The sequence below is a fragment of the Rattus norvegicus genome, chromosome 5 (assembly GCF_021556685.1).
Source record: "Rattus norvegicus strain SHRSP/BbbUtx chromosome 5, alternate assembly SHRSP_T2T, whole genome shotgun sequence".
NCBI classification, from domain to species: domain Eukaryota; kingdom Metazoa; phylum Chordata; class Mammalia; order Rodentia; family Muridae; genus Rattus; species Rattus norvegicus.
The window spans coordinates 140,526,919-140,548,700 of record NC_141538.1 but is presented as its reverse complement, the minus strand read 5'-3'; the positions used below and the strand labels follow the sequence as shown (position 1 = coordinate 140,548,700).

At 45.9% G+C, this 21,782-nt stretch overlaps 1 protein-coding gene across 4 annotated transcripts; it reads left to right on the top strand.

Moving 5' to 3' along the window:
- The first annotated feature begins 7,255 nt into the window (after positions 1 to 7,255).
- On the top strand, positions 7,256 to 21,658 carry Zfp69 (zinc finger protein 69). Of its 4 annotated transcripts, none has more exon segments than NM_001433388.1 (6): positions 7,256 to 7,508; positions 9,308 to 9,560; positions 11,074 to 11,159; positions 15,348 to 15,474; positions 16,113 to 16,208; positions 20,170 to 21,644. In NM_001433388.1, coding segments are annotated over 5 exon segments (1,590 nt in total). In that variant the 5' UTR covers positions 7,256 to 7,508; positions 9,308 to 9,433; the 3' UTR covers positions 21,324 to 21,644.
- The last annotated feature ends 124 nt before the right edge of the window (positions 21,659 to 21,782 follow it).

Genomic DNA, 21,782 nt, shown 5'->3' with positions numbered 1-21,782 from the left:
TGCCACTGGTAGGAACCCAGAGACATGTTGTTTACTAAAGTCTTGATAGCAATAGTGCTAGAAAGGCCATAGCCCCAGGTTTGATTTAGCCTCTAGCACTAGAGGGCAAAGAATGACGCGACCAAAAGTTCATCTTCCTGGCAGGCATGGTAGCAAAGCCTGTAATCCTAGCAGGGACATTGGGAGTTTGGGGACAGCCTGGGCTACATAGTAAGATGGTTTCAAAGAAAGAAAACAGAAAAGAAAGAGGGATAGCTCAGTTACTAGAGGGCCTAGCATGCCTGAAGCCCTGGGTTCAATCCTCAGCACTGCATTAATCAGGCTGTGTGTACACCTGTAATCCCAGAACTCAAGAGCCGGGGCAGGAGAATCAAGTTCAATGTGGATTATATTTTGTTTGAGGCTATTCAAAGCTTTGTGAGACCGTGCCCCCCCCCCTCAAAAAAAAGGTGCTAGAACCTTTAAACATCATTTAGTAGCCATTCCCTATAGAGCAAGAATGCTGATGAAGTGAGGAGAGGTGGCTCGGTGCTTGAGAGCATTTGCTGCTCTTGCAGAGGACCCAGGTTCCATTCCCAGCACCCACATGGTGACTTACAACTGTCTGTAACTCTGGTTCTAGAAGATTCAATTCCTCTTCTGACTTCCGTATGCACATGGTACACAGGCATACATGCATGCATATTAAATTAAAAAACATGCCCATGGGCTGGAGAGATGACTCAGCGGTTAAGAGCACCCGACTGCTCTTCCAGGGGTCCTGAGTTCAATTCCCAGCAACCACATGGTGGCTCATGACCATCTATAAAGAGATCTGGTGCCCTCTTCTGGTGTATCTGAAGACAGCTACAGTGTACTTATATATAATAAATGAATAAAAAAAAAAGAAACAAAAAAAACCCAAAAAAACATGAAATTTATGTCCTGTGTTTTAGTGGAGTTTTGAAATTCTCAATAGTGCCTTTAACAATGATCCATCTGCCTGAAACCCAGTGGTCAAAATGGATACCGAGGTCTTTGGAGATGGATAATTGAGAAGAGGGTCCCAAACAAATGGCAGATTACTAAAGTCCTGCTTCATCCGTGTAGTTCATTCCCCCAGCTTTAGAGACAGGTATCACTGAGATAGACGTGGAGCCTTGCGTTCTGCTAGCCCTGAGCTAGAGGAAAGATTCTGAGCCTACTCCACAGAGGCTGCTGTCCTACTGGTACATTCGTGTCTCTCATTCCTGGCCTTCTCCAGAGGAGTCCCACTGCCATTTTACCCAATAACTATACAACCTGGATACTAGCAGTTACCTGTTGCCAATTCCTGACTGTATGTAGTGCCCTTGTCCAGTTATCAGATGAGACAGTATGGAGCCCAGGTAATGAAAGGGGTTTGCCCTAAGAAAGCCTCACCCAACGGAACCTTCAGCCTCTGACTGAGGATCCTCAAGTTCCTGAGTGGTGTCTAGTCAGCATCCTGAGGTCTTTTCCCTCAGGCCGACTGGATTCACTGGAGAAGATTCAGTGTAGAGAATACTGACCGAGTGGAGCACTCTGGGAAGAAGTCTGGGAACCTAAGTCCTTGGTATATGTTTTCAAATTTCCTTACCCCATCCCAGCCTCCATATTCAACACAGAACTGGCCCTCCTCTGTGCTCCAGTGCCCATCCGTTCTGAGTCCTCTCTGAGATGACGTCTCCAGTTCCCTGGAGAGATACAAAGAGGACTCCTGTCTGACTACAGAGCGCAGGGATGCTGGGATCAGCACTGCCTCCACAGACGTCTCACTTTGACTCCCATTCTCAGTGTCCCCCAGGCAATCTCTGTTGGGGGATTGTAACATTATTCTTTTAAACTTTACTTTTAATGATGGTTCTTTTTTTGGGGGGGTCTTTTTTTCGGAGCTGGGGACCGAACCCAGGGCCTTGCGCCTCCTAGGTAAGCGCTCTACCACTGAGCTAAATCCCCAGCCCCTTAATGATGGTTCTTAAATGCTTTAACCTCCCTTTTAGCACATCACCCACCAGAGGTTGTGGAAAAGAAAGGATATGGGGGTGGGGGGCGGAGCTGTTTAGGGATTCTTTGGTGCAACCCCCATCTGTGCTGTGTGAAAATCAGCAGCTCAGTTCATGGTCAGCAGTAGCAGTGCGAGCCACTTCACAGGTACACCAGCAGGCCAGTTCAGTAGTCAGGATAGGAGACACGAATCAGCAGTGGTGGCACTACCTAGCAGAGACAGCCAGGCCTTAGCCTCAGCATGAGTCAGCAGCAGAAGGGACCAGGAGTGCTTGGCTGTGCCTCTCTCGGCAAAGTGAAGATCAGCCAAGGTTTGAGATCCACAAGCGTTGCACAGCCAGCTGTACCAGCAAGCCCAGCTCAGCCTCTGTCACTGTCTGTGGAGTCCTTTTTATACCCTCCAACGTCACATGTCCTCTACGTGCCTTGCCTCAGCACATGCATCAGTCTCAGCTGATATCACCCTGTCAGGCTTCCTGAGTCCCTGGAAGCTGCGAGAAACTGCAGCAGGCCACCAGAAGTTTTTTGGTTTGTTTCTTTCTATGGAGTCTTGATAAATGCAGCTCAACTCTGCAGTGTAAGGCAGACCAATGCCTGCATGTGTGCTTTCACGTGCTTGCTTTAGAAGGACATCCTTTCATCTGTGTCTGCTTTGGCCTAAGGTTCCTTCCTGAGTCTGCCTTAGGCTTTCACCTGTATCCACGTCAACTAAATGTTCCTTCACATGTTTGCCCCAACAAAACACCATCCAACCGACCTTCCAAAGAACCTTAAGTTTCCATTTCGGGGATCCTGCAAGGGCAGACGGGTTCCTTCTAGCTCTTCTTGTTTGCTTAGGACTTCCACCTTTTCAGAACTCTGTTTAGCACCCACCTCCCTGTCTGCCAGTTTCCAAAATGTTACTTTTTCCCCACTCAACTTGTCCTGTGCATTTATAAGACCCTGTCCAGAGAAAACAGGGCAAGGTAATCCTCTGTGTGTCCTCGTGTGCTAGTACATTGTTCCTTGGAAGAAAAAAAGCTCCCGCCAAAACTAGGTTTTTCAAATGGGGCGGGAAGATGATTTATAAACTGAATAGAAACTAGGTATGCCTGAAATCCCAGCACTTGCAAGTCGAGGCAGGAGAGTTGATGTGAGTTTGCGGTCAGTGTGGGATGGGAAGATCTTGTCTCAAACATAAGTATGAACTGATCAAAATCACTGGAAGCAGAAGCTGAGAGCAGGGTAATTGTGACTCTGAAGAACAATTTTAACCATAATGAACTTACCTTTTTAAATGTTAACTGAAATTATACGGGGCTAAGTGCCATGGTCTGAGTCCCAGTTGCTGCCTGGGCAGCTTGGTGGACTGCCTTTCCAAGGTGTGCTGTGGTAACTATAACACGTAGTCATTATGAGATCGCAAGGACACTAGTTTTTGGTGGAGGGTAGTGAGGCTGGTTAGACATGATAGCTCATTTCACAGGAGAACATGGCTTCTAGGCACATTTTTCACACATTCAGGACTAATCTGGGATATCTCAGAAGCAGACCCTGAGACAAAGGAGGGCATATAAGCCATATATTTGTAAAACTCAGGAAACACCAGTGGGAAGTAGAGGAAACAAGACAAGGAAAGGAAGACAGTGAGTAAAATGTGTGTTATTCTTAGGGTGTGTGTGTGTGTGTGTGTGTGTGTGTGTGTGTGTGTGAGAGAGAGAGAGAGAGAGAGAGAGAGATCAAGCCAGATCCCTCTTTCCTCCTCCTCCTCCGTTTTCTTCTTCTTCTTCTTCTTCTTCTTCTTCTTCTTCTTCTTCTTCTTCTTCTTCTTCTTCTTCTTCTTCTTCTTCTTCTTCTTCTTCTTCTTCTTCTTTCGCCATCTTACTATGTAGCCCAGGCTGCCCTCAAACTCCCAGCCTCCCTGCTGGGGTTACAGGCTTGCTACCATGCCTGCCAGGAGGGTGAACGTTTGGTCACGTCATTCTCTGCCCTCTAGTGCCACTAGGCCTTGCTAAGAAGGGACTCTACTGTTCCACCCACAACCTCACCTCAAGGCTTCCCCTTTTCTTTCTTTCTAACAAAAAAACTTAATGAATTACACATTTTATTTTTTTTCCTTTTCTTTTTTTCGGAGCTGGGGACCGAACCCAGGGCTTTGCGCTTGCTAGGCAAGCGCTCTACCACTGAGCTAAATCCCCAACCCCTTTATTTTTTATTTAAAGAATCCTTTTGTATGCCTAGGGATTTTGCCTGCACATTTTATCTGCTTAACCACGGGGAAAGCTCTTTAGCCCCCGAAAAAAGGTGGGTGGCACCTGAGGAATGACATCACAATCTGACCTCTGACCTCTGACCTCTACACCACACACACTAGCGTGGACTCATGCACATGATAGGGTTTTAGTTTACCTTAAAAATAGACATTTACTCATCACCACTTCTGCTGTCACCTAAATACGATTTGCTATTATTTTATTGTTCCTAGCTTGATTCATTGCGTCCTTGCATCTACCACAGATCACACTACATACAGGATATAAGCAGAGTGGAGATCTGCTTGGCTAAGACAGAAGTGTGGGGCTGGCAAGATGGGTCAGAAAGTAAAGGCACTGGCTGCCAAGTGTGGTGACCTGAATTCTATTCCCAGGACTCTCACACAGTTAGAGGAGAAAACCAATTCCTGCAAGTTAATATCTGACTTCTACATGTATGCTGTGGAGAGAGGGGTAGGGAGAATACACACACACACACACACACACACACACACACACACACGCGTGCATGCACGCATGCACAAAACAAATGTAATAAAACTAGAAGTTGGATCATGCTGATTCTCCATTCTACACTTTTCATTGGCATCCCATTTCATCAGAATAGCCTCAGTGGTTTTTTTTGTTTTTTTGTTTTTTGTTTTGTTTTTACCATGGTTTGCCTCAAACCATACTGAAGTCTATGCTAACCCTGTCATATCACTACACACGCCCATCTCATGGGACTTTGCTCTCTGCTAAGACAGTCTTTCTGTAGATAGCATTTCTGATGGCAGGTCTCTGTTCAACCAGCACCGCATCAGAGGGTATTTGCTAAGCTGCCTTCAGTGAAGCAGGCCCAGTACATAGAGCTATTCCCACACAGCTGCATTTGCTTCTTATTCCTTTCCCTCGTTACTGACCTGAAGCTGCATGCTTCAGTTCTTTCAGTGGTCACCACGAGTTACACTATGCATTGGAAACCTTTCCTAAGTTGCTTACTTACTTTACTTAGCGCGCGCGCACGCGCACACACACACACACACACACACACACACACACACAGAGTATCAATGAGCCTTCAAAAATTGTTTTAGTTTCCAGGTGTATGCCAAAATAGTCCAAGTCAGGTTTTTCTTTCTTTCTTCCTTCTTTCCTTTCTTCCTTCTTTCCTGCCTTTCTTCTGTCCTTTTTTTCTTTTTCTTTTTTTCTTTTTTCTTCTCTGTGTAGCCCTGGCTGTCCTGGAACTCATTCTGTAGACCAGGCTGGCCTCAAACTCAAGAGAGTTTGCCTGCCTGTGCCTCCCGAGTGCTAGGATCAAAGGTGCGTGCCACCACCATCCAGCCACATTTTATTTCTTTAAATTAAGGAAACAGTAATTTTTGCTGGGTGGTGCCACCCCAGGCGGGGGAGGTTGAATTAAGAGCCTCAAGCAGGTTGGGTAGGTACCTTTACACCACATGCAACTATGCCCACAGCTCGGTTATAAGTCTGCAATTGACATAGTAACTGAAGGGAAGGGGGGGGGGACGAGCTCCTCCCACATTAACAGAGGGGGACTGTGGGGGACCAATGACCTGTGATACCTTATATAGGCATTTGGAGCCTACCCTGAATGACACCTGATAACTGTTCCAATCAAGAATTCACCAATTAGTGCAGTAAGACTGACTACCTAGCAAGACAGAAGCCAGCAGGTCCCTTAGCTGGGGAAACTGACCGAACACAAATAGCCACGAGATAAAGCTAGAACTTTAGTTTTACTGGCTGCCAAGACCTTCCACCTCCTCTCAGCAATCCCTTCTCCAGGAGCACCAGATGCATCCGTATGGCAGTGTTGAGTAAACTCTCTACCGCCGACTTCTGTCTTTTTGTTTTTGCAAATTCATTTACAGCCCGAGTTGCACTGTCTTCAATTCAATGGACAGTCAGAGATGACTTTGAACCAAGATCACAGCCCACAACATGAAAATTTTTGCAATTCATAAATTTCTCTCGCGTTGTTTCACTTACCCCAATCCCAAAACACCACACACACACACACACACACACACACACACACACACACACACACACGCTTTAGAGAACACCCAGCCCTTTGAGGTTCTACTCATGTAAAGAGGGTTCCCTATATCCCTTTCTCTGAGAGTGTAGTATGAACATTCTATTTTCCAGATAGCTGGGCAAAAGCTGCTTCCGACTTGGATTAACTTTCTGGATGCTGGCTTTCCAGTTTTTGCTCTGGAAGGCGCATCTCTTCCGTATCTTCCAATGGATTCAGTTTTATTTTCTCAATGCCATGTGCTGACTGAATATTTAAAGAGACAAGTTAAATTGAGGAACTGAGGAAGGCTAAGCCAGTTGGACTGGCGACTTTTAAGAGGAAATTTGGTCTTAGAGACACCGGACGCTTCCCCTAGCTACAGGCACACAGGAAATACCCCGTGAGAATATGGGAAGAAAGAGGCTCTACTTTCCAGGACCATGGGAAAATAAATTTCTATTGTTTAAGTCATCCGTGTGAAGTGTTTTTTTCGGGGGAGGGGGCGGCCTTAAGCAAACTAATAGATCTCTTTAAGGACATTAAAAATACATATCCCGGAATTCTGGTTTTTTTTTTTTTTTTTTTTAAGTTTATTGTTTTCTAAACCCCTATTGCCTTTTGGATTGTCGTCTATTTTTCACTTATCGAATTCACCAGAACGAGATTAGGAGAGAGCAGGAACTGCTATTTAAGGCTGCATCCTGAAGCCTTAAGAAGAATGAAAGAATGACGGACAAGTGGCTTCCCCGGGAAGACACGCCGGGCCACCGGGTCCTGGAGACCCTCAGAAGGCGCCGCCTGCTCAGCTGGGCGCCGCCCCTGGGTCTGCCTGGGCGGCTTCCGGCTTCCGGGATCTGGGTCGCTCGGCACCCGGGTGGGCGGAGCCACGGGCAGGGTGCAGACGCGGGCGGCGTGGGGTGGGCGGGTCCCGGGTGCAGGCGCTGGGACTGGGACAGAGCTAAGGGGCGGGGTGGGTACAGCCGAACTCTGTCTGGCATCCGAGCAGCAGCCCGCGCTGCACCGCACGTCCACGGCTGGTGCAGGAGGCCGGGTAGGACTCCCATGCGCTCGGAGCGCAGCGCTCCGGGGTGCGGAGGGTGAGAAGCGGGAGAGGCCGGTGTCCCGTCCCGAGGCCACCTCGGTGCACACTGGGCGCCGCGGTGTGAGCGTGGAAGGCTGGCGGGAACGGATCCGCGCCTCCCGCCCGGGGCTGCTCCGGAGATCCTCCGGTGAGTAGGCGGCTCCGCTGCGGGTCTGCGGGCTGGTCCGGGTGGCTGCGTGCGAAGCTCTGTGGATGGGTTGTCCCGCAAGCATCTGTGATTGCCAGCTGCTTCGGAAGGAGCTGCACAAAGTTTCTGCACTTAGTAACGAGACTTTTTACAAATTCGGGGCTATTGCCACCAGCTCCGGTCTCTTTGGACAGTCTTTCACCTTTCCTTCCCCCTCCCCCGGACTTCAAAGAGCTGACCCCTCCCCGAGGTTGGGGAGTGGGGGAACTGCTTTTGGGGTATCAGATCCACTGGATCAGGTCCAGGTGTCAGCAACTGTTCATATGCTGAATGGGCGATTCAGATGATGGATTGGGGTTGTTTCCAAATTTGCTGCTATGGTCAACTCTGCAGTGGTTCTGGTTGCACCTGACATACATACATACATACATACATACATACATACATACATACATACATACATCCTTCTTTCCAGCTCTGTGAGGGCAGGTACCCCTCTCAGTTTTAATTGCGTCTCAACCGAGGATTCATTCCATCAGCTGCTGGGCTCTTGGGTGTGTGGTGATGTCTGTTGCTGCTTGCTTGTGAATGGTTGTTTTATCAACGGAGCTACCCAAGCTGAGCTCTCTAATTGTTTTCTAAAATAACTTTAAAAGATGATGCCCACTGGGCTGGTGAGATGGTTCAGCCGGTAAAGCATGGTAGAAGGAGAGAACCGACTCTCAAAAGTTGTCAGGTGCCCTCCACCCCCTTAAATAAACACATGCGATTTTTTTTAAAACTTTAAGATGTTTATTGTAAGCTTTAAATTAAAAAGGTTTTAATTGTTAGCGTAGAGTTTCCTGTAGACCTAACATTGTCTCAACGCAGCATCCCTGTGAAGTACAGTTACCATCCACATTTTATAGACGGGGAAACTGAAGCTCAGACTTGAAGTGCCTCAGGTCTCAGCTTTACAAACAGGTCTGGCATCAAAGATTCTTCCTTGCAGAAGAGGCATGCAGCTTACAGGGTGAGAAGTCAGGTCAGGTCAGGTCATGTGGAACTTGTACTTTTTTTTTTTTTTTTTTTTGGTATTGGTGTCTTTCTATCTGTGTGTTTGGAGTTGAGGGTTACTTTTGTATCCAGGACACTGTTATTTCAGTACTGGTGCCAAATCTTTTTGGCCTTGTTTGCAGTGATAAATAAATTTCTGGACTTCTGGCTGTATGATGGGTTCTCTGGATCTCTCCTTTCTTGCCTTTTGCTCTTTAGCCATACAAAGCAGGTTAGTGGGGCGGCTGAGTGGGGAAAAGCATCTGCTGCCCCCCAGCCTGAATTCAAGCCCAGTGACCCACCTGGTGGAAGAAGAGAATGGACTCCCATACATTATCTTGTGCCCTCCACCTGGGCCCCATGGCACAAGCACACACATGCACGCACACACCCATGCAAGAAGCAGGCAGGCAGGCAGACAGACAGACAGACAAAGTTTTAAAGGAAAGTACAGCCAGGCATAGTGGTGCTGACCTTTAATCACAGCACTCAGTGGATAAAGGCAGGTGCATCTCTGAGTTCGAAACCATCCTTGTCTACAGAGTAAATTCCAGGACATCCAGAGCTACACAGAGAAACCCCATCACACACACACACACACACACACACACACACACACACACACACACACACACAAGAAGAAGAGAAGGAAGGTAAAGAAAGAAGGAGTGCAAAGGCCTCTGAGCAGCTCACAGGACTGCCTCCCAAAGAAATGGCATCTGTACCCCGAGTTCTTTAGGTCTTGATGGTCTCTGACATTGCAGGGTCTCAACGGACTTTCGAGGATAAAACATTATGGTCTGAAATCCATACAACCGGGAAGCCTGTCATCGAAAGTTCCAACAGTTTCCCCACCAGAAAGTGCCACCTGCAGTCAGGCCAGCACCATCATGCCTCAGCAGCTCCTGATCTCCCTTGCCACTGAAGCCAGCACGTGGGTGAAGTTGAACCATCCCAGGAAGACCAAGGAGGGGGTGTCCCTATGGGTGGATGTGACAAAAGTGTTTGAAGGAGAAGGTGAGAACGGACAAAGTTGGGAGAAGGGGTGGTCCCTTGTGGATAACTTAGGGGTAAAAAGGTCTTTGTGGGGTTCATGCCTGTACTTTCAGGGTCAGGACATGTGTGAAGGAAATGCTGCTTCCTTGTGACTTTTACTGTGTGCCCCTCCTTTTTCCATCCCCAGAAACAATATACAACAGGAAGAAGGGCCACAGGATGTGCCCCTCCCCTCACTCTCAGTTCCTAAGCTTGAGGGTCTCTCACTCAGAATCAGGAAAATCAAAGGTCTCTATCCCCTGAGTCTCAGGTTTTCTGCAAAACTCATGCCCTAGTCAGTGTTTTTGGTAATCTTTTTATCATCATCTTCCTCCGAGAGCAGGAACAAAATGCCTGACTGCTCTCATTTTACCTAAATTGTGAATTCCTTTAAGACATGCCCAAAAGTCAGTTTGTTCAAAGTAGTAAGGGAGGAAGAGGAGTCCGTGTTTTGTTTGGACTCATTGTTCATACCCATAATGCCTTGTATTTAGTCCAGAGTTTGTTATGTTTTAGCTGAGGGACTTTGGCTAAGCTTTTATAAAAATGTATTTATTTATTTAATGTGTATGAGTACACTGTAGCTATCTCCAGACATATTAGAAGAGGGCATCTGATCCCATTACAGATGGTTGTGAGCCACCATGTGGTTGCTGGGAATTGAACTCAGGACCTCTGGAAGAGCAGACAGTGCTCTTAACTGCTGAGCCATCTCTCCAGCCCTGGCTAAGCATCTTAACAGTTGATAAAAATGAATATTACCCCTCCTTATTGGCTATGTGGTCAAGGTGTCTCATGTACAGCTCAGCCCATCCTGGCCTCCAATTTGAGTTGCTCTGTAACAGAGGCTGCTCTTTAACCCTTTATCCTCCTGCTTCCCCCTTTGGAGTGCAGGGAGTGGTGAGAGCCACCGTGCCCGGCACGAATAAGTTATTACGCATGATGCTTACTTATTATTAATTGCCAAGGGAGATGCAGATAAAAATAATAGCAGATAGCCTCTAAAAAGCTCTTTGGTATATAATCGGCAAGAAACCTTGTTGCCATTGCATTTTCCTAAGGCAGATACCACGGAGTCAGGTCTAGATAGTGTCTTAGTTTTTATTGGAGAAGAGATAGAAAGATTTATACTTTGAAGAGTGGATTTCAAAGAGAACCATAGAGTGGGGTATGTTCAGCCTAATCAAAGGTTAAGCATGTGGTGCCGAGAGACTTAATTAATTAATAATTTTTAAAAAAAGAATGTGGTGCCCAGCTGAGTGTGCCGCTGAGGTCAGCCTCACCCACTGAGTGAGACCCTGTCTAAAAACAAGAGCAAGACCAGTGTGGTGTGGAAAGCTTGAGTCTCAGTACGCAGGGGCAGGGGCAGGGGCAGGCAGGTCTCTGAGGTCCAGGCCAGCAAAGGCTATGTGCTCTTTGTGAGTGTATGAAGAAGCCCCCAGCTGTGGGACCAGGGAGCTGGGAAGGTACACGCCTCATGTTTCTTCTCCTACAGCTCTGCCATCCCATGACGCCAATAGGACTCAACAAGAAAGCTTAGCTGATGGAACGAGCCCTGTCATCTTTGCAGCAGAATCCCAGGTGTGTTGGAGTTTCCTTGATTTTTCTTGACATTCCTCCTTAGTTTTTAAAAATGTAAACCAACTTTAAAAAAAAAAAAGATTTTTATTTAATGAGTGCTCTATCTGGATGCACAGCTGCAGGCCAAAAGAGGGCATCAGATCCCATTACAGATGGCTGTGAGCCACCATGTGGTTGCTGGGAATTGAACTCAGGAAGAACAGCCAGTGCTCTTAACCGCTGAGCCATCTCTCTAGCCCATTAACCACATTTTTTTTTTTTTTTTGAGAAGTGGAAGTAGGTTGAGACCAATAATTCAATCTGGGGAGGTCCAGACAAGTTACATAGAAAGTTTCTGTGGTGGCAGTTTCCATTTTTATAGTGGCTCCCCCAGCTCCAAACCAACAGAATTACTTGGCGTCTAAGATAAACATAAGTAAAATAATGGCTTGGAGAGAGGGCTCAAATGGATAAGGGTGCTTGCTATACAATGGTGAAGACCTGAGTTCAAATCCCACCTTCGGCATAACAATCTGGGTGTGCTTGTAACCCAGTGCTGTAGGGCCTGGAGAGAGGATCGCTGGGGCTTACTGGTTTACCAGCCTAGGTGAAGAAACACAAGCTCCAGGTTCAGTGCGGAGTCCCTGCCCTGGCTTCCACAAGGCATTCTATAGCGCTCTCCTAGTGCATACATAGTAAATGTAACTAAGAATTAAAAGCCTAGGCTCTCAGCACCAGGGAAAGATTGAATTTTTATTCAAATTTGGGGTATAAGTGACCCATAGGAAAGCACGGATGTATGACTCAGGTGGGTATGGTGGCACACATCTGGAGCCCCAGTACTTAGGAGGCTTTGGGGCAAGAGGGTTGCTAGGAGTGAAATTGGAGCAATTGGGAAGACAGCCTTGCCTATGTAGCAGGGCCATAGTTTAGTCAGACAGACAGACAGACATTGGAGAGAGAGCTCAGATATTCAGAGCACTTGCTGCTCTTCCTAAGGACACAGGTTGGATAGCAGCATCAGTTGGGTGGGTGGCTATAACTGTCTATAACTCCAGTTCTGGGAAGTCCTCTTCTGGCTCTGCAGGCAGGCACTGCATACAGGATGCACTCTGAGCAAAGCGTTCATACACATAATACAAAATAAAGCTTTAAAGAGCAAAATACAGGAGATTAAAAAGTGCCCCTATCTTTTTTTTTCCCCCCCCGGAGCTGAGGACCAAACCCAGAGCCTTGCGCTTGCTAGGCAAGCACTCTACCACTGAGCTAAATCCCCAACCTCTAAAAGTGCCCCTGTCTTGACGTGCATTTACGGTCTAATAAATAGAACTTTCGTTTGTCGCAGGAAGTTCCCCCGAGCTCCTTTCCAATCAGTTCGCAGTTCCACCCCTGCAAGAGAGGACAGGAAGTTTCCACATTCCCTCTTATAACTGAATTAAACTCTACAATGACTTACAGAGTTTATCTATAGACTATTTTTAAGTCTTATGTGGATTTTACAGTTGTTCAGTAATTTGAACTACATAGAGTGTTAGTCAGATCTCCATTCTTCATGGTTCTGGTTTTTTGAGCAGGGTCTCATGTAGCCCAGGATGGCCTTAAACTCGCTACGTAGAATTCACTATGTATCCAAGGATGACCTTTATTTCTGAACCTTCTACCTCCACACCCAGGGCATGGGCCCTAGGGTTATATGTTTACATTGTCACTCAGTTTATACAGATCTGAGGATGAACCCAGGACTTTGTCTTCTGTCCCCTTAGTTCTGACAGTTTTGTTTGATTAATAATAACATAATAATAATAATAATAATAATAATAATAATAATAATAATATAATAACTACTTTTTTAGAAAGGTTTCTGTGTGTAGCCCTGGCTGTCCTAGAACTGGAACTTGCTCTGTAGCCCAGGCTGGCCTCAGATTCAGAGAGCCACCTGCTTTTGCTGTGATTAAAGCTACCAGGCTTGAACCATCTCCTTAAATAGACCTTAGCATAAATAGACCATAGAATATGAAATAGCCCTGTGAGTTACAGTATCCCACCCCAAACCTTCTTAGACTTGTCTGACATGTTCCTTCTCCTCCTCCTTCCTCCATCCTCTTCTTCCTCCTTTCTCCATCCTCCTCCTCCTCTTCCTCTCCCTCCTTTCCCCTTCCCCTCCTCCTTTTCAAAGTCTGGCAATATGGCTTTGCCTACAGTCCACTTTAACTTGGCTCTCTAGTTTTTCCATTATGTTTGCACAGAGCCACCTTCCCATGTGTCTTACTGTAAGCCCATGTCTACAGTGTGACTTCCATAGCCAGCTCTTGCTTGTTTAGTCCATGCACACAGTTGGCCATTGATGTGGTTGCTCCGCGTGTATTTTATTCTTTGTCCTGATTGTATTGCAACTTTCTCATCCAGCTTTACTACCTTCCTGTGGATTGAATACTGAAAAGTGTTCCTTTTTGTCCTCGAATGACTTTTGACCACCCTTAAAAGCCCATGGCGGTGCATCCTCATAAACCCAACTACCCTGACGTTGTCTTTATCAATCCTGTCTACTTTAAGTGACACTGACCTCTGCTGCTCTGGAAAAAACCTGGGTTCATGTCCCAGAACCCACCAGGTGACTCATAACCATCCCATTTCCCTGGGATCTGATGGCCTCTTCTAACCTAGTGCACCAGGTACACACGTCTACATAAATGTAGACAAAAGACTCATACATGTAAGTATATTTTTTTAAAGATGTATTTATTTTATGTCTATATGAATACACTGTCACTGTCTTCAGACATTACAGAAGAGGGCATCAGATCCCATTACAGATGGTTGTGAGCCACCATGTGGTTGCTGGGATTTGAACTCAGGACCTCTGGAAGAGCAGTCAGTGCTCTTAACCACTTCAGCCCCCATAAATAAATCTTAAAACAACAACAACAACAACAAAAACCACGCGTAACCTTGAGATTCTGTCTTATCCCAGTCAGAATGACTGTCGTCAAGAAAAGAGGGGACAGATGTTGGGGATGTAGGGAAAGGGGACCGTACTCAGTGTTTGTGGGATTCTAAATGAGTATAGCTGTTCTGGAAGTCAGTATGGAGGGTTCTCAAAAATAAGACTTTGAAATGACTGCATTGTAGCACTCCTGGGCACATCCCGGAAGGACGCGGTGTCCTACCACAGAGACACCTCATAGCCGTGTATATTGCTGCATACTGACCACAAGATGTGGAACCAGCCTCGATGCCCAGAGCATGAAAACATGGGGTTTTCAGGAAAATGGATGGATCTGGGAATTGTATAAAGCCAGGTGACCCAGACTCAGAAAAACAAATACTGTGTTGTCCCTCACGTGTGGATCTCCACTTACACTGTCTACACCTCTGTGTATAGGTGGGGGAAGTGTGGAAAGAAGGAGAGAGTGGGAGGGACAGAGGTGTTGAGTTGGGAGGGGCAGTGAGACAGGTGAGAGTGGAAGAGGATGTGTGTGGGGGGACAGGAGACTGGAGGGGGGAAAGGAGACTGTGGGGGGACAGGAGACTGTGGAGGGGGAGAAAGAAGGCTGTGGGGGGAAACTGGAGGCTGGGTGGGGGAAGGGAACTGGAGTCTGTGGGAGAGTGAAAGGGACCAGGTGGGCTTCAGGGCCTGAGGGAAAGGGTTAGAGAACCAACAAAAACAAATGCTGTTTTAAAATGCCACAGTGAAACCTAGTACTGTATATGCTAATTAAAACTTTTCTGAAGAAACATAAGGATGTGTAGGATGTATAGGTATTAGGGTAAGTGCTAATGCCGAAGAACCTCCTTCCATGCCCCTCACCTCTGCTCTCCTCTCCTCCTGCTCTCCCTTACCACAGAGCCGCCTCCCTCCGTGCCGCTCTTCCTCCTCAGACAGATGTTCACCCAGGCCTTTGGAACATTCTGGAATACCCTTCCCCGAGATTTCCACATGGCTCTCCCCCATCGAATCACTGCCTCTAGCCAAACTATGTTTCGGAGAACCCTGCTTTCTTCAGCACCCCAAAACAAGATCACCTCAGCTCTCACTGGTGGTTTCACTTCTTCATGTTTCTTTTCTGTCCTGTATATGTAATTACTTATAGCAGCCTCTAGAAAATCCTGGTGAAATTGGTGTGGAATCTCTGAACTTGGAATACTGCCAAGGCTCCTTAGACTTTGACCGGGGTGGACTCTGACTCCTCTGACTGTTTGATATTGTAGGAATTGTTGACTTTCAAGGACATAGCTGTGGACTTATCCCAGGAGGAATGGGGGCAACTGGCTCCTGCATACCGGGATTTGTATCGGGAGGTGATGCTGGAGAACTACAGAAACCTGGTATCAGTGGGTAAGGACTAGCCAGCTGTTCTTATTTGATTTTTGTTGTTGTGATAAAAATTACCCCACAAAAAGCAAATTATAATCTGGGGGGAGTTGAGGCAAGAACTTAAACATCACATCTTCAGTAAAGAGCAAAGACTGGAATGCATCCTTGTTTGCTGGCTCTCAGGTAGCTTTTTCTACTCCAACATAGTCCAAAGCCCTAGACTAGGGAATGGCACCACCCACAGTGGACTGGGGTCTTAAGATGCCTCCCACACCAACTTGAATCTAGACAGTTCTTCTTTTAAGAATCTTCTCAGGTGATTCAAGGTTGTGTCAAGTTGACAATTAAAAATTATCCACCACAGCAGGTGTCCTCTACAAACCTGGCCATTGTAAGAGAGCCACTGTTGCTAAACTGTCAATGTCATGGATTTGTTGGATTTTGGCTGTGGGTTCTGTATTAGTGCTGTCTTGATCCTTTGAAGACTAGGGTGTAACGACCTTCCTTAAGGGACAGCTTTATTTCATCGAGCTAGAAAAGAAAGTTGTGACTCTGTTGGTTATTAGAAAACCTGACTAGCAGAAGCTGGAACAAAACTCTGGGGCAGTTCTTCAACAGCAGCATCAACATTCATAATTTTTCTTTAACTCCATAAGCAGGATATCAACTTTCCAAGCCTACTGTGATTTCCCAGTTGGAGAAAGGAGAGGGACCATGGACGGCAGAGAGTCAAGGCCCAAAGGATTCCATTTTAGGTGAGATCAGGGTAGATGAGCCCTTTGGGTAGGTAGGCCAGAGTGCTCAGTCTCCCCAGGCTGTCGGGAAGGCCCAGGGCACTGACAGGACCTGCACTAGGCCTCATTTCATTCTTCACTGCTCTTTCCCCTTCCAAACCTTTCTGAGAGTCTTTGTAATTAGAAGGGAGAGAAGTCTTGGCTCCTTAGAGTTAAACCCGATCCCCTCACGGAATCGGAAGTAGCTGACTGGAAGCGCCTCGTGGATACTTGCTGAATTCAGTGCCGTGTTACATTCCACAAATCTTCCTCTCTTCGGCTTTTATGTCTCCTTTTCCCACTGTTAGTTTATGCTCCCAACTTCAGTTTCGATTCTCCTTTTAACTCAGGTATATACTTTTCTTCATAACGGCTTCATAAAAAGTCCTGCCAGAGGGCTGGTGAGACGGCTCAGCAGTAAAGGTCCTTGCTGCCACAACTAAAGACCTGAGTGCCACCCCTGTGGCCCACAGTGTGAAAAAAGAGAGCTGGCTCCTGAAAGCTGTCTTCTGACCTCTATCCTCATGTGTGCTGTGCCATGTATGTGTACACACACACACACGCACACACATACATACACACACACACACGCAATTTAAAAACTTAACTTTTCTCTTACAAATACTCAGGAAAGGTAAAAAAATAATACAATATTCACCCAGTGAATTTACATTAATGTTCAAGTGTTGGCAAAAATGCTGATCTCTGGGAACCCTCAAGCCTGCTGACTGGAAACATAAAACACTGAAGCTGACTGAAAAGCCAAATGAAGGGACATCTGTGTCATGACCCAGCAGTATGCTTCAGCCAACTCTCCTAGAGGAACCCAGACAGACATGTACATGTGTACATATATCAGATCCATATAACCTCCAGTGTGCAATTTAGGAATTAGTGGCAGAAGGGTCTGGAATTCAGGGCCAGCCTGGCTTACCTGAGACTCTGCCTCAAAAAATAAAACGGTTCAGGATTTTCTCCACAAAGGTCTTACACATGTGACATATCTCGTGTTAGATTTATTCTGAGATCCTGCACTTGCTACCATAGGTGATATACTTTTAGAGTCATATGTTGTTTATTGCTGCTAAGTGTAGATTGCTGTCTGTACGCAGGTGAGGGTGGGTGAAAGACAAGGCTAGAGCCTGTGATGGACAGTAGAGAAGGAGGGTGGACTGGGAGCTTTTGAGAGGCAGGAGAGAGAGGAGAGAGAAGAGAAGGAAGGAAGATGGAGGAAGAGAAGAATGACCCAGATCCATGTGGCTTTAAATAGCCACGGGTAGCTATGAAAATCATCATATAAGGGATGGATTATTACAGGACAATTTCTCCAATCTTAGTGGGCAGCTTATATCAATATCAATTGGCTCTGAGTTCACTGTGTGGGCGTTTTGTGGGTGAGAATTTACTGATATAAATCTGACTGATAAAGTACAAGTCTCTAGAGTTTTGATTTTACCGGGTTTTGTGACAGTAACCTCGAGATGGGCGGTCGCATGGGGCTAGCCATGGAGGCAGTGAGACCACTGGGGCCAGAGAGTAGCCGGCGCAAGCTGGCATGGTGCTTCCTTTTCTGCCATTTAATGCAACATCTAGGTAGTAATACCTTACTTTGAACATGTCTACTTGACATTTTAAACTTTAATGCATTGTTTTGGGGAGTTTGAAACAAGGCATTATTATTCTGTAGTCTGTGCTGGCCTCAAACTGAAGATGATCCTCCTGCCTCAGTTTTCAGAATATCAGGCCAGAATCATCACACCCTGCTTGATTTCAGAATTAACACTCACAGCGATCGTAAGTTACAAACAGTAACTGCTCATAAACAGTTACAAACAATAGTAGCCTGGGCAGCCTCCTGGGTTTTATCATCCACAACCGATGGTGCTGAGTGTGATACAGGCTGAGGGTGCGGTGCAGGGGCAGAGACCGCCTGCCTGTGCTGGGATCGCAAAGCAAGCAACCAAGAGAAACCAATGAAAGCTCTGTGAGCCTGGTCGTCTCTTGATGGAATCTTTTTTTTTTTTTTAATTCTTTTTTTCGGAGCTGGGGACCAAACCCAGGGCCTTGCGCTTGCTAGGCAAGTGCTCTACCACTGAGCTAAATCCCCAACCCCTTGATGGAATCTTTAAAGTAACCTTGTAGAGGGTTTTTTAAAAGAAGCACTAGCCAGCTACTCTGTCCTAGAGTGAGGGGCAGGAGATTAGGACTTCAAGGTCATACTCACCTTTAAAGGAGGATTGAGGCCAGACTGGGCTACTTGAGACCCTGTCTTTGGAAAAAAAAAAAGACCTAAAATATAAATAACAGGTATTGTGGGGTTGGGGATTTTGCTCAGTGGTAGAGCGCTTGCCTAGGAAGCGCAAGGCCCTGGGTTCGGTCCCCAGCTCCGAAAAAAAAAAAAAAAAAGAACTAAATAACAGGTATTTATTTAATTCAGTGAAATAGCAGAATTCCAATTTCAAAGTTCAGTCTTGCCTGATCCTGTCCCTGAGTTTTGGAGTGAGGTACACAGATGGTCTCTTCCCATCATCCCCTTCTTTCCAGGCCCAGAGCCAAGGCCGATAAATCAGTACTGTCTCTGTTGAGAGCTTGAAATTTGAAAATGCTTAAGATCCTTTCATACTGACTTAAAGATCTCACAGGAAAGTATATCCTTCATGGACATAAACCCATCACCTGAAATATTAGTGATGATGTAATGAGTTACTAAGGAAGAAAACTAGCCAAAATTTAAAAAAAAAAATTTTTTTTGTTTTTATTTCTCTGCAGTCCTGGCTGTCCTGGAACTCACTCTATAGACCAGGCTGGCTTCAAACTCACAGAGATCCTCCTGCCTCTGCCTCCTGAGTGCTGGGATTGAAAGTGTGCACTGGCACTGGGGTTGGGAGTAGCATCTTTTTAATATTTCTGAGATAGTTTTTCAAAATATTTGTCAGTTTAAAGCCATAATGTTGAAGGCATAGTCCTTCAATGTCATTTTTTAGTATTATTAGAACACAGGTGGGCTGGAGAGATGGCTCAGTGGTTAAGAGCAATGACTGCTCTTCCAGAGGTCCTGAGTTCAAATCCCATCAACCACATGGTGGCTCACAATCATCTGTAATGAGATCTGATGCTCTGTTCTGGTGTGTCTGAAGACAGTTGCAGTGTACTTATAGATAATAAATAAATAAATCTTAAAAAAAAAAAGCAAAACAAAACAAGTAAGCCACCTGTGTGACACACAGCCATCATTTAAAAGGTAGAGGCGAAAAAGCAGGAACTCGGACACCTTTAGCCCTGTGAGACCTCATCTCAAAACAAGAGAAAAACAAACAAAACAGAAAAAGAAGAAAGAGCTGTAGAGAGAATTAAATGTTGCAAATTTTGTAACATATTAAATCGGATAAGAACAGTAGACACTGTTTCATGTTTATCAAGTATATAGTGTGTGTATGCCTTCAGGCCAGAGGGGGGCACCAGATCTCATTATAGACGGTTGTGAGCCACCATGTGGTTGCTGGGAATTGAACTCAGGACCTCTGGGAGAGCAGTCAGTGCTCTTAACCTCTAAGTCATCTCTCCAGCCCCACTTTATTTGTTTTTGAGATAGGCTCTCAAGTATCTTAAGCTGGTCTGTACTCACTGCCTAGCCATTGATAACTTTGAACTTCTGATCTTCCTGCCTCCCCTTCTTGAGTGATGGGTACAGGCATAGGCCATCTCATCTAGTTTACACAGTGACCAGGGTTTACACAGTGGCACAGGGCAAGCACTGAATATCCCTGTTCTCTGCTTCTTAATTCATTCCTTACTGTCTGTCCAGTCTGCATAGCTCTGTCTAAACACAGTAAAAACCTCACTCTGATTTCCATACTGTATCTAAATCTCTTCCACAGCATTCACAGTGTTTGATTTCCTTCAAAGCATAATGAATGAGTTATTCCCATTTTTTCCGATTCAGATGTGAAGACTAAGCTAGAAACCAAAGAGTCAACTTCAGAGGATGACATTTCCGTCAAGTTTTATCATGGCGCCATGCGGGGAAGGCTCAGCGAGGACCATATAGTTTGTTCTCCATTGAAAAAAGCCTCCAGCTACGGCGATACATTAGAGAGGCACCCAGAAACCTGTGGGAAAGGCATGAGACAAGCCGTTTGGACCCACAAAAAGAAACACCAAGAAGTGAACAACCTGGAAAGCCCAGAGAGCGCCAATGTTCTTTTAGAACAGAAGCATCGTAAATACAAACCAGCCAGAAAGAGGAACAAATATAAATCAGATTCAGTTACTCATCCAGGGAGCTGCATAAGAACCAGAATGTACCGGTGTAATATATGTGAAAAGATGTTCAAACAACCCGTCCACCTTACTGAGCACATGAGAATTCATACTGGTGAGAAGCCTTTCCGGTGTAAGGAGTGTGGCAGGGCCTTTAGTCAAAGTGCATCTCTTAATACACACCGGAGAATCCACACTGGGGAGAAGCCCTTCGAATGTCAGGAGTGCGGCAAAGCCTTCCGACATCGCTCGTCCCTCAACCAGCATCGCAGGACTCACACGGGAGAGAAACCCTTTGTGTGTGATAAATGTCAGAAGGCCTTTAGCCAGAACGTCAGCTTGGTCCAACATTTGAGGACTCATTCTGGAGAGAAGCCCTTTAGCTGCAATGAATGTGGGAAAACCTTCCGACAGATTAGACACCTCAGTGAACATGTGAGGATTCACACCGGGGAGAAGCCCTATAAGTGCCCTTCGTGCTGTAAGACGTTCAGTCACAGAGCGTACCTCACACATCACCAGCGAATCCACACCGGGGAGAGACCCTACAGATGTAAGGAGTGCGGGAAAGCCTTCCGGCAGAGGATACACCTTAACAACCATAAGACTGTGCATACGGGACTGAAGGCCTATGAGTGTAAGCGTTGTGGGAAAGCTTACAGGCACGACTCGTCCTTTAAGAAACACCAGAGGCATCACTCTGGAGAGAAGCCGTATGAGTGTAACGAATGTGGAAAGTCCTTCAGCTATAATTCATCCCTGAGCCGACACCATAAAATACACAGAAGGAATGCCTCTCCAGATGATCCAGGACATAAGAACAACAGGCAGCTCTAAATTGGTCATACTGAGCTTTAAAATTTCAGGACTCAAGGCTGGGGATTTAGCTCAGTGGTAGAGCGCTTACCTAGGAAGCGCAAGGCCCTGTGTTCGGTCCCCAGCTCCGAAAAAAAAAAAAAGAACCAAAAAAAAAAAATTTCAGGACTCAGATTAACTTGAGAAGTTGATAACGTTGGTGGCAACTTTGGAGTTTGCCAAAAGTGTAAATACACACTATGTCGATTACTACTGTCTGACACACAAAATGATAAGCATTATGAAAAATTCACAATTATTTTTTTTAATTTCATGGTAGATGAATAAATTATTTCTTATGAACTCACTGATTTATAGATCAGTGTTTGGGAACTGCTGTTTAAAATGTTACCACCTAGACTGAAGAGGTGGCCCGGCAGGCAAAGGGCTTTGCCACTAAGTGCAGTAACTTACCTGATTTTGATCCTTGGGACCCATGAG

Excerpts from the sequence above, each read along its gene's own strand:
- Zfp69 (XM_087659954.1), top strand. The coding sequence starts at position 20,244 with ATGCGGGGAAGGCTCAGCGAGGACCATATAGTTTGTTCTCCATTGAAA.